Source organism: Mesoplodon densirostris, chromosome 11, assembly GCF_025265405.1.
Source record: "Mesoplodon densirostris isolate mMesDen1 chromosome 11, mMesDen1 primary haplotype, whole genome shotgun sequence".
In the NCBI taxonomy this organism is placed as follows: Eukaryota; Metazoa; Chordata; class Mammalia; order Artiodactyla; family Ziphiidae; genus Mesoplodon; species Mesoplodon densirostris.
In genome coordinates, this window is record NC_082671.1 from 34,328,866 (window position 1) to 34,341,411 (window position 12,546).

Here is a 12,546-nt window from a genome sequence, read left to right on the forward strand (position 1 = left end):
TGTCAACAAAATGCAATGGAAAATCCTCCAACAATATCCTGCCTCTGAATGTAAATCTCCAGATTCATTTTTCTTATCTATCCAAAGAAAAATTATTTTGTAATAATTTCTTATTATAAAAGTAATATATATTCATTACAGAAAAACCAGACAATAAAGATGAGCAAGAAGAATATAAAGAATTTTTTCCTTCTAGTTTTATTGAGATATAATTGACATACAGCACTGTGTAAGTTTAAGGTGTACAGCATCATGATTTAATTTACACACATTATGAAATGATTACCACAGCAAGTTTAGAGAACATCCATCATCTCATGTGCATACAAAATTAAATAATAGAAAAAAAGGGGCCTCCCTGGTGGCGCAAGTGGTTGAGAGTCCGCCTGCCGATGCAGGGGATACGGGTTCGTGCCCCGGTCTGGGAGGATCCCATATGCCGCGGAGCGGCTGGGCCCGTGAGCCATGGCCGCTGAGCCTGCGCGTCCGGAGCCTGCGCGTCCGGAGCCTGTGCTCCGCAACGGGGGAGGCCACAACAGTGAGAGGCCCGCATACCGCAAAAAAAAAAAAAAAAAACATACGAAAAAAAAAAAAGAAAAAAAGTTTTCTTCCTTGTGAAGAGAACTCATAAGGAATTCTTTAAATCTCAACCACTCACCACTATTAATACGTTGGTACATATCCCTCCAGATCTTTTTTCCGTTGAATTGTTCATATTTATTCTTATTTAAATTCAATCAGTAGGTATTCATCAGGTGTCTACAAAACTAGGCCAGGCCTTGTAAGGAACACAGTGGGTTCCTGCCCTCAAAGATCTTAGAAACCGCTTGAGCACATGATAAAAATCTTGATAATCATAGCTTATACTTATATAGTACTTATTATGCACCAAGAATTGTTCTAAATATTTTACATATATTAACTCATTTAATCATTGCAAACAGCCATGAGGAAGTAAAATACCTTCCCTTTTTACAGACAAGAAAACAGAGCACAGAGAGGTAAAGCAACTTGCCTAAGACACACAGCCAGTAAGTAGAAGGGCCAAGGTACTGGAGTCCCTGCTCCTAACCTGCTCTGCCATGCTACCTCTTAACCACATGAAAGAAAGAGTGCAATACAAGATGAACAGCTCAGGCAAGAAAAGAAAATGAGTCCTGAGCTCTACCTCGTTAATAGGCAAACAGACTATAGGTTCTGTAGGACTCTAGACAGGAGATGTCCTTCTGGGCTGTGATAGCAAGAAAAGTCTTTGGATTTCAAAGGCATATTTTGATTAGAGAAAGAAATAACGGGGGCAGGAAACAGTACGGGTCAAAGTATGCAGGCGTGAAAGCCCTGGTGTGTGCATGGGATGGCGAGTAAACCGACTTGGCTGAGATGGCGGACCAAAGCGGCTGTACCACTGTAGACACACACAGCATTCTGTCCAAACATATCCCACAATTTCATTTTAAAAGTTATAAAACCATTTTCTATTTCTGAAGTAAGAGAATCTAGGGAAAATATTAGTTACAATTTGAATTAGTAAGAAGTTTAAATTCCAAAGAAAATGTCATATTTGAAGATTCTTTCTGTCCCATGTGGGTTTTCTCAGTTTTTAAATCAGTGCAATCAGAAGAAGACCAGGGCAATTGGATTTGCAGCCTATTTAGGGAGAAAGAGTAACACCTTATTTGTTTTACAACAGTGAGTTCCATTAAATCTTCAACTAAGAGAAACTTGCTCCTTAAAGATCTTAAAAACTGTTTCTAGAAATGTGTCCTTGTTAATTTTATTGAGTTCACAGAATGTCACATGCCTATTTCTTGATGACCTGGCACATCATTAAAAACACAATTACATGTTCTACTTTGAGGCAATGATGCCCTCTAGGGACAAGAAGGAATGCAGGTGACTTTCCCTTATCCAATGGCCTCAGACTGCTGTGCTCTTGTTTCTTTGACCTTTTTTATGGCCTTTCTGCTGAGGTCCTCGTTTTCAAATCTGTCAGAGGGCCAGTCACATAAAGCCTCTCCCCTCCTAGTCTAAGGTGCTCAACCTGCAGTGGTTGATAGGCAAGATGACCAAGATGGGTAACTTTTGTAAAAGTAAGAGGAGATATTACCTGAGAGATGGTCCAGTGATTTCTACCTTGGGAAAAAAGCGCAAATGCTAAAGTATATCAATTTGAAACAACTATCAATCTGCTCACAGGCAGCCTCACAGGGTGGTTAAGAATGTGGACTTTGGATGTGGAATGCATGGATTCAAAATCTGGCTCCGCTGTGGACCTTGAGTCAGTTACTTAACGCTTTGTCTCTCAGTTTCCTCATCAGTAAACACCTAATAAAGTTGTTATGAGGATCAAATAAGTTAATATTTGCAAAGAGCTTAGAATAGTGCCTGAAGCAGAGTAAGCGCTATGCAAGTTTGATAAATCAACACCACCAGCAAAAAAGACGTTCCCATTGACTGTGTTAGAAGTATGGGAAGCAGAAGTTCCTTTCCTAAATAGGGGGATTATACTTTCTAACTTTATTAAAAATATATCCCCAAAGTACAGGTCCCTTTGATCTGGCAATTCCACTCTAGGACTCTATCCCATAGAATAAAAAGTACCAGTTCATGAGGACACATGTACAAGGATGTTTACTGTAATACTGTTCATAGTGGTTAAGAACTGGAACTATTATACAGGTACTGAAAGAATGATTTGAAGGGATTTTCATGGGACATTGTTAAGTGAGAAAAGCAAGATACAGAAAATCATGTGTAATATGATCCCACTTCTGTAAAAAAACCAATGTGTAATTTATGTGTACATACGTGCATGTGTGCCTGTGTATGTTGTATGTGTTTACATGTGGGTATGCACAGCACAGAGAAAAACACGGAAGAACAAACACTAGAATGTTAACATGACTTATTTCAAGGGGCAGGGGTGAGGTAATGGGATGTTGATGTGCGTATGGGTAGGAGGGCTGAGGAAAAGGAATCCATGATAAAAGCTGCATATATAGGGAATTCCCTGGCAGTCCAGTGGTTAGGACTCCACGCTTCCACTGCAGGGGGCAAAGGTTCGATCCCTGGTAGGGGAACTAACATCCCACATGCCATGCGGCACAGCCACAAAAAAAACCTCCCGAAAACCCAGCATATACAATACGGTTACATACATATGAAATTAAACATACACACACATGCGTGTTGTCTGTGTATATGAAAGAGATCCATGAAATGATCATCACCAAAACGGTAAAGGTGTTTATCTTAGTGTGGCAGGATTTGGGGAGACCTTCACTTTATAATTTTATGTATGTTCAAAAATGCATACAATGAGCATGTACTACTTATACTGTTACAAGAAAATCAACAAAGTTATATTTTCATTATCTAAAAAAAAAAAAAATGCCCAAACTATTGGTGGGCAATAGCCTGGTGGGCTCAGCACAGTAACCAGACATCAGAAGACCTGAATTCTAGTCCTGATTTGGCCACTGACTGGCAATTTAACCCTAAGCAAGTCTCTCAATCTTTCTGTGCCTCAGTTTCTTCATCGAATGAATAATCCTTACGTTGCCTCCCTTAAAGGGTGATTATAAAGCCTAAATGTGAGAATGGATCTGAGCTAGTGCACTGCAAACTAAAAGTTGCATTAATAATGGAGAAATTATTATTATCTTGTTTCTTAGACACCAAAACAATTATAACTTACCAAAGCAGAGACCGACCAGGGACCAAACATTCCTCCTTCTGCGAACACCGGCTCAAAGAAGGGCACGGCGACCAGCAACATGGCAGATGACATCGGGGCCTGGTAGTACAGCAGCTGCATGGAGTTTACTTGCAATTCATGCTGCTTGGCTCCTACCCACTGAAAATTAGGAGAGAGAACGAGTTAGGCAGAAAAAAATAGCATCAGTCAACAAACAAAAGATGCAACTCTAGCCACAAATGTGGGAATGTGAGGCGGGGCTGGGGGAAGAGGAAATGCCTAATGAGTCTACAAGATTTCAAAGATCAATAATATATACGTATATCCTTTAAGCTCCCTGGATGAAAGGAGCTTTATAAATTCAATGTCTGATTATATATTTTCTTCTCAATTATAAAGGAGAAAAAAATCCTCTCTTCCCTCCTGATCCGAGTAGATGGGGAAAGTCAATGCATACCGGGGCCCACAGGCATCAGCGATCTTGGGAAAATTAGGCAGGAATGGAAATTTCTAAGCAGGAATACAGATGCAGTGTCAGACTTCATTTCTTTCTAAAAATGGCCCCCAAAATGAAGACTGGGAGGCAGGGAGGACTCTAATTACAGACTGACAGAAACCTCAGTTATCCCAGGTGGCTGCCAATATGTGTGGCTGGAAAGGTATGTGAGGTCTTTTCATTCACTTCAGGAAACCCAGTCGATGGTAGAAGGAACTTTCCTCCTTATAGCTGACGTTTCGGAGGGTAATCCCACATCAATACTCCTCAATAAACTAGATAATCACAAACTTTAAAGGACTATCCTTCGGTAGAACCAACACCCCAAAGCCTCAAATCCCATCAGTTCTCAAAATGCTTCACAAATACAACTGAAAAGGAGGCTTTAAAGAAAGCTTGAGAGAACTGTCTGAATAAGATGTGGCAGGAACAGCCAGGCTTTTGAATAACTGCTCCTACATAATCCTCTTTTCTGTAGGTCTGGGTATCCTATTACATAAACTCTAAGTCTATAGAAATTCACCAAGACAAAAATAGAAGAGCAAGAAATCTGAAGCATATTCCTGTCAGCCTTAATAAGAGTCTGCTGTGAACATGACGGACAAAGAATTGATTCTTTTGCTTGGGACACAGCAGTAAGCAAAAATGAATGCAGAGGGTATGTGCACAGCCCTGTGTTGCTCCAGCAGCCTCTCTGGGCAGCTGTGTGTCTCTGACACAGGACAGACAGCCTGGAATGGTGGTGACTCTCAGGCCACCACCTGCCCTCACTGTCATGCAGCCTGGCTTCTGCCCACCAACCCTCTCATGAAACTGCTCCCCAAAAGGGCACCTTCACCTCTAGTGGCCACATCGAAGGACTGCCCTCGGTCCCCTTCCGGCCGGAGCCCTCTGCAGAACCTGTAGATTTCTCTTGGAAGAACTTGACTTCTGGTTTGCGCTGCTTCCTCACTCACCTGTTCCTTCACTTACTACCTGTAAGGGAGATGTCTGGCTTTCCTCTTTTATCTCCCTGACTGACCTCTTACTATCCGCTGACATCTACAGCTCTGACCTCCTTCCTTGAGCATCATTTAAGTCCCACCTTCTACAAACAGCTTACTGGCCATCTTCAGTTAGATCACCTGAAGGAGCTTGTTTAAGATTAAGCTGATTATTTCCTTCTCCAAATTAGCTCCTCCTGTGTTGGTCCGATAATTAATGATATAATCTCCTCCAAGGATCAGGCTCCTTATTTTCCTCATTCTCACATTCAGTCAGGTCCGACTAATTCTTTCTCCAGAAGGTCTCTGAAGTCTGCTCTTTCCTTTCCACGTCCAGTACCACTGTCCTTGTTCAGGTCCTTCCTGTCTTCCCCTTAAACCATGGAGCACTTCCTGACTGCTCTGCCTGTCACCCTGTCGTCCCTCTTATTCATCCTTCACTGCCACCAGAGTGAAGTTTCTAAAACACAGGGAGTGATCAAGTCACTGCCCATCTGAACTCCTCTCCTGGTACCTGCAGGATAAAGGGCACACTTCCTCAGCATAACACTCAAAACTCTGCCATCTGGTCTCACCCCTCCCCTCAGCCTTGTGTTTCCACCACGCAACTACAGTCCAGTCCCACCAAACAAATCAAGTCCTCCAAAAATGCTCTGTACTTTCACACATCATTGCAAAGAAAGACCTCTGCTCTATTTCTTTGCTAAGCGAATTCCTGTGCCTTCTTCAATTTAAATTGTTAACCTTCCCATAAAGTCTTACCTCACTACTGCCCTCGTGCAGAACTACCCCTTCTTCCCTGGTGTTCCTCAGAACTTTCCTCATACTCTGAGTTATACGACTTGTTATCAGCTGTCTCCATGTGTTTCTGCAATGCTGGATTATAGCTGCCCTTTATCTTTGTATCAAGGTTGAGCAAAAAGCAGAAATGTCTGCTGAATGAATGGAGGAGTCAACCATCTTTCTACAACTAAAACTAATAGTTGGTCACTCAGATCTTAATTCCTTTTAATGCCCTAGCAGTATAAGAAGAAATAACTTAGAAATTATACCAGGTTACAATGGGAAAATACAACTTTCCTTAAAATGAATTTTGGGAGGGAATACACCTATTCTGTACCAGTACTTTTACCATTTACTGATAATCAAAAACTCTGCCCATGACTTAGTCTACAATCATTCCTTGGTCAATCTCATTTCAAATATCTACCTGAGAGATACAGAATCCTTTGATTCCACCCTATAGCAATTTTGAAACTTGTGTGAACAAAAACGGTCATATTGGCATGGACAGTGAGTACTCTGAATTGATGTGTAAGGAATACAAGAAATTCTAACATTCAACAAATAAAATTTCTTGCTATATCTAATAAATAACTAATCCATACTGGGTCAAAAATAAAGTCCATTTAACAAAAAAGAGAAGTAGAAATGTTCACTTACTGTATCTAATTTAAAAATTTAAATTTAAACTCACTGAAGTATGCCCAAATGCAATTTTCTTAAAGCACAAACCTGAGCTTCCTCTGATTTCTCTCTGCAGTAAAAGACAGAATATCTTGAGGCCAAGTGACAAGATTGAGCGGGTGCCCCACCCTCTCATGTCACTGCTCTCTTTCATTTAAACTGCTTCTCTGCCACTAAGAAATGTATTCAGCCCCAGAATTTTCACATAACAATGTTCCTGAAATGACCAGTACTAGAAAATTTAAGATGCTATGGCTGTATTATTAAACTCCTAACATTCATAACAAGAATGCCTTAGTTTATAACCAGTGGATGTTTGTGAAAAAAGTAAAATTGGTCACACATTTTGGCTCTGATTCCCCATATGCAGGCACTGGAAACCAGAATTTCCAGTCCAAGGTTTTCAGTACAGAGAAAACACTGTTTCACTGTACCCTTCGCCATTCATTATTTTTTTCTCCACTATATAAGAAACAAAAATACTTGTTGAGATTTTATGGTAATGAAGCAAGTGAATCCATGAACAAATGTCAAATAAATGGCTGTTACAGGCAAGGCACTGCGCTAGTGCAATAAGTGAAATACCCATTGCTATAAAATATTGACGGAGAAAAATGATTAGAATATACAAGTTGTAACAGCAGCATGTCTTCTGAGGCAAAGATTTATAAATCTCAGATTTTCCTTTCCTGTTCAAATTTTTGCACCTGTACTCACTCCTTCACAGTAATGTCATAATTAAAGAGTAAATGGTAAATACAACCAATGGACTCAATCCTCAAGTAAAAAGTCTTACTATTCATTTTGTAAAGATTTCCCAGAAAATAATATACCATCACCCCAAACTGAGACCGTTAAGCATGGGTAATATACACTTACAAACAGGTAGGGAGGTACTTGGTGAGCATCATACACCCAAGTTTCTCTGTCTCCTTTCTTCTCTTCACCTTGAGTCAGACAATTTATGCAATTATGCTTTCTTCCCAACAGTCTATTGTCTCTATACTGTATTGTCTAAACCTTGGGGCACAGCTTCAAAATTTATGAAATCTGCTAAAAAGGGCACATAAAGAAAAAAAAAATTACCAACCACTTGATAAAGGGATGTAACTAAAACACCAAGTGCAGCAAACACCGTTCCAAGGAAATTAAACTTCACATCGTAATAAGAATTTAGGATTACACCTACAGTTATAGGAATCTGTAAAGAAAAAGAGGTAAACGTTGTTCAGATTAAATTTGTGAGACATAAAATTAGTATTCCTTTCACAGTGTCTTGAAAGGTTAATCATAAAAACATCATTAGGAAACAATGAACCTCTATAAATATTTTTTCCATTTAAAAAAAACGGACTGGTAATCCTATTTCTTCAAAATGAAATATGATAATTCTATATTTACGCTCACATTTAATTCTATTTAAAATTCTGGGTAAAATGAGACGATGCGTTGCACTTTGCAAGAAAATACCACATGCGTGCACATAGTAGTAAATGGACCCCAAAACCAGTGTCTAAACAATATATAAACATATAACAAAAGCATTAAGATTTTAAATGCTGTAAGTTATGAAGTGCTAAAATTATTTTAGTCTATCTTATTTAAAGACGCTGAAGCTTCTGCAGTATGTCGCCGCAAACATATCCTGAGACTTCTTTACGTTTATCAGAAACGTTTTTCAGTTTGAGCTTTTGCACTTAATCCCATACAGATTTGCATCACCCAACACAGCTTTCTTTTCTTACCGATCATAGCATTTAAGGATTTCCATCAAACAGTAGTTATTAAAACTCACACAAGCACACTCTACTGGGCTAAAAGCCCAATAGAGCGCCAAGATGGCTTTTTTTCACCTTCCCCAAATAATCCTTAAGTTCACTTGCTCACAAAGGACTCGAGTGGATTTCCAGATCACGGGAAAGAATGTGGCGCAAGGTTAACCATTCAAATTTCCCGGGGAGAAAGACTGTCCAGGAGGTGGGTTGTTAAGGAGGTGCAACTCGCCCAGCTGAAGCTACTCACCAGCGTGAACTGTATTTTGGTGGAGAAGGTTTTCTTATAGCAGAAGGTCTGGATGACTATGATCACCGGCGTGGTCATGGCCTTGGCCAGCTGATAGGTGCCTATGGTGTTGTTCTGCAGAGATAAGTTGGTGAAGACCACGAAGCCACAGAAGCTGAGGGCCAGGAGGAGGAGCTTGGAAGGCGGCAGACTTTTGGGGGCAAACATGTCCAGTTTCTGGCAGACGTACAAGCCCAGCCAAGTTACCACGAAGTGCACCAGGGTCAGGCTCATGTTGGGGAAGCCGTAGTGGACATAGATCCATTTGTTGAGGAACACGATGCAGATGGACACCAGTAGGTTTAGCAGGAGCCCGGCGGCGATGCGCCCTCTGCCTCGTACTCTGTCGGCCAGCGCTGCCATGACCCCCGCGGAGCCGGGGCCCTTCACCCTCGGAAAGGGGCGCCCGGCCTATCTCCAGCTGCCCTTTGCCTCCTCCTCCGCCGTCGCGTCCTCGCAGCCCCTGGCTTTACGGTCCGGCCGGGGGGAAGCATGCAACCTCTGGGTCCCAGGCAAGCAGCAGCCTCAGCGGATCACACATGCTCTGCCACCGCCCATTCAGCCGCAGACTACGCGGCAGCACGTCCCGCACGCTCCGCCCCCTTCCGCCCGCGGCCACGTGACTCGGGGAGCCGGCGCTTCCGCCCTTGAACAGTTCAGGAAGCGGCCTCTACCTGCGCAGGCGCGTTGAGCTTTGGGTGCGGAGAGCTGCGTCCTTGGTCCACTACCTCCTGGGTTACCTAAAGCTGGCTGCGCCAATATGGGACCCCTTTCTTGTTTGGTATTTTCTGTGTTGGTTGAGTCGACTTGCTAGGTATTGTTGGTGCTGAGCAAACTTAGCCCTCGCCAGACAGGGGAAAGCATTACTTCTTTTTTTTTTTTTTTTTTTTTTTTTGCGGTACGCGGGCCTCTCACTGTTGTGGCCTCTCCCGTTGCGGAGCACAGGCTCCGGACGCACAGGCTCAGCGGCCATGGCTCACGGGCCCAGCCACTCCGCGGCATGTGGGATCTTCCCAGACCGGGGCACAAACCCATGTCCCCTGCATCGGCAGGCGGACTCGCAACCACTGCGCCACCAGGGAAGCCCGAAAGCATTACTTCTTGAAACCATATTTTTAGACATTTTATTTTAAAAATCCAAACATACAGAAGAGTAGACAGTATGATGACCCCTCATATACTCATCATGGTTAGTAAACTATTCAGATTTTGTTTTTTGAATCAATGTTTGGTTTTTCATCATCCTAGAAAAATCCATTTTACTTAGATGTTCTAATATACTTGGTCAGAGTTGTATATGGTATTCTACCATATTTTCAATTTATTTCATCTGTTGTTACATCACTTTACTTATTCTAAACATTATGCATTTGAGTGAAACTTCTGGGTTAAAGGGTAGATGGTTGTTTATAATAGAATATTTGAAAAGGCCAATAAAATAGTTATCCACAATAGAAATAGGCAAAACTTTCCCCAAAGATTGCACCATTTTACATTCCCCAGCAATATGTCCCAGTCACAGTTGCTCCATATCCTCCCAAACATTTGGTTGTTAGTCTTTGATTTTAGCCATTCTGATGGATGTATAATGGTATCTCATGGTTTTAATTTGCATTCACCATTGACTTGAGCAGTTTTCACAGGCACATGGTTAGGTATGTCTCCCTTTAAGAATCATCTGTTGTGGCTTCCCTGGTGGTGCAGTGGTTGGGAGTCCACCTGCCGATGCAGGGGACACGGGTTCATGCCCCGGTCTGGGAGGATCCCACATGCTGCGGAGCGGCTGGGCCTGTGAGCCATGGCCGCTGAGCCTGCGCGTCTGGAGCCTGTGCTACGCAACGGGAGAGGCCACAGCAGTGAGAGGCCCGCATACCACCAAAAAAAAGAAAAAAAGAAAAGAATCATCTGTTGTACTATTTTGTCCGCTCTTTAAATTTTTTTTGGCCTTTTTATTATTGAGTTGTAAGAGTTCTTTATATATGCTGGACACGAGTTTTTTTGGTCAGTTTTCCTTCTGCAAATATTTTCTCCCAGTCTGTGGCTTATTTTCTTAATGTCTTTGAAGAGCAGAGTTTTATATTTTGATGGTCTAAGTAATCAATTTTTTTCCTTTATGGTTAATTGCTTTCTGTCTCTTGTATAGGAAATCTTTACCTACCCTTGGGTCCCAAAGATATTCTCTATTTTTCTTAAAGGTTTTATGGTTTTAGCGTTTATATTCAGGTTCATAATCCATTTACATCATGTTTTCTCTTAGAGTCACATTCTCTCTTTTGGTCATCTCCCATTTGTAAGTCCTACACTCTAGTCAATTCAACATAAATGCTGATTCATAAACATGCATTTACCATTTGTAGGCCTTGCTTATACTGATTTCCTAACTGTAGTGCCCCACCCTTCTTGTGCTTTTATCTCTGTCTTTGCGAATTCAGTGCATTACCCAGACCCCAGCTCAAATGCTACTTCCTCAGAAACCTCTTAGCTGGAAATAGTTTCTTCCTGCTTGGATTACTTGTATTTTAAAATGGCATTTAAAAATATTGTATTTCCCCTACTGGAAGGGCTAGATGAGATCTTACTCACTGTGTATTCCCCAATTTATTCACAGCTTGCTGTGTGCCAGATACTATTCTAAGTCTTTACATGCTCCAACTTATTTTAGAGCAGGTTTGCTGAATGAGAGTTAATAAATAAACTAGAAATGTCTTCAAAATAAAACAATAGTATAATATTATTTTAGAAAACATTCTTGCTATGTTCATCTAATTAACTGTAATATTTAAAAAACACCAGGGCTGGGCTTCCCTGGTGGCGCAGTGGTTGAGAGTCCGCCTGCCAATGCAGGGGACACGGGTTCGTGCCCCAGTACAGGAAGATCCCACATGCCGCGGAGCGGCTGGGTCCGTGAGCCATGGCCGCTGGGCCTGCGCTCCACAACAGGAGAGGCCACAACAGTGAGAGGCCCACGTACCGCAAAAAAAAAAAAAAAAAAAACACCAGGGCTTCCCTGGTGGTGCAGTGGTTGGGAGTCCGCCTGCTGATGCAGGAGACGCGGGTTCGTGCCCCGGTCCGGGAGGATCCCACATGCCGCGGAGCGGCTGGGCCCGTGAGCCATGGCCGCTGAGCCTGCGCATCCGGAGCCTGTGCTCTGCAACGGGAGAGGCCACAACAGTGAGAGGCCCGCGTACCACAAAAAAACAACCCCCCCCCCAAAAAAAACAAATAAAAAACACCAAATTTTATGATGAGGACTTATACACCTGGCTTAAAAATGTATCTACTTTCCATCCTCTTTAAGATTTCAGAGTACTTATGATCGGAAATTCAATTTCTTATTACAAAATAGAGGGACGTTCCTGGAATTCATATGAACAGAAAATTTTCGTTTTTATATAGTTTTATTAATAAACACGGAATTATATAATACATTAAATTTTCAAAGTGTCACCATAATATGCTTAAAAGTACAAAATTAAATGCCTAAATTCCATAAACATTTTCCCCATAAGGCAAAAGAAAAAACCCAGTAATTACAAATATATATATATATTACAGAAAAACTTCCATTTATCATGGAAATTATTGAGATTACAAACAGCAGACGAATTATGACTGAATTTCATATCCTAATGGATCCAGTCCCTGGTCTAGGAGCATTAGAGAGGATTCTCTTAATTTCTGTAGCAATTTCCTTAGTTCTTCCTTAGAAAACACCTGATTTTTAAAAAAGAGAAAAATGTTAAGAATGAGAACAAAAAAGAGTGTGAATTTACAGTCACCTAATCAACCTGATTAGCTTAATGCAAGAAGAAATTCCCCTTTAAGGTTCATGTAGCCAGAGG

General features: G+C 41.6%; 2 protein-coding genes across 14 annotated transcripts in view; both read right to left on the reverse strand.

Moving 5' to 3' along the window:
* Positions 1-9,288, reverse strand: part of SLC35E3 (solute carrier family 35 member E3) — a 43,784-nt gene extending 34,496 nt beyond the window's left edge. For 7 of the 11 annotated variants that reach the window (XM_060112508.1, XM_060112510.1, XM_060112512.1 and 4 more), the window contains exons 1-3: positions 8,666-9,285; positions 7,734-7,844; positions 3,698-3,856 (exon numbers count right to left, since the gene is read on the reverse strand). In XM_060112508.1, the coding sequence (XP_059968491.1) occupies positions 3,698-3,856; positions 7,734-7,844; positions 8,666-9,067 (672 nt within the window). In that variant the 5' untranslated portion in view covers positions 9,068-9,285. Of the gene's footprint in view, positions 1-595; positions 1,648-3,697; positions 3,857-7,733; positions 7,845-8,665 lie in introns of those variants that run through there. The other 4 variants (XM_060112514.1, XM_060112503.1, XM_060112505.1 and 1 more) reach the window with 4 other exon arrangements.
* A 2,837-nt stretch (positions 9,289-12,125) lies between these two features.
* The window catches only part of NUP107 (nucleoporin 107), a 52,290-nt gene continuing 51,869 nt past the window's right edge, over positions 12,126-12,546 (reverse strand). For all 3 annotated transcript variants that reach the window (XM_060112258.1, XM_060112256.1, XM_060112259.1), the window contains one exon: positions 12,126-12,418. In XM_060112258.1, the coding sequence (XP_059968241.1) occupies positions 12,311-12,418 (108 nt within the window). In that variant the 3' untranslated portion in view covers positions 12,126-12,310. The remainder of the gene's footprint in view (positions 12,419-12,546) is intronic.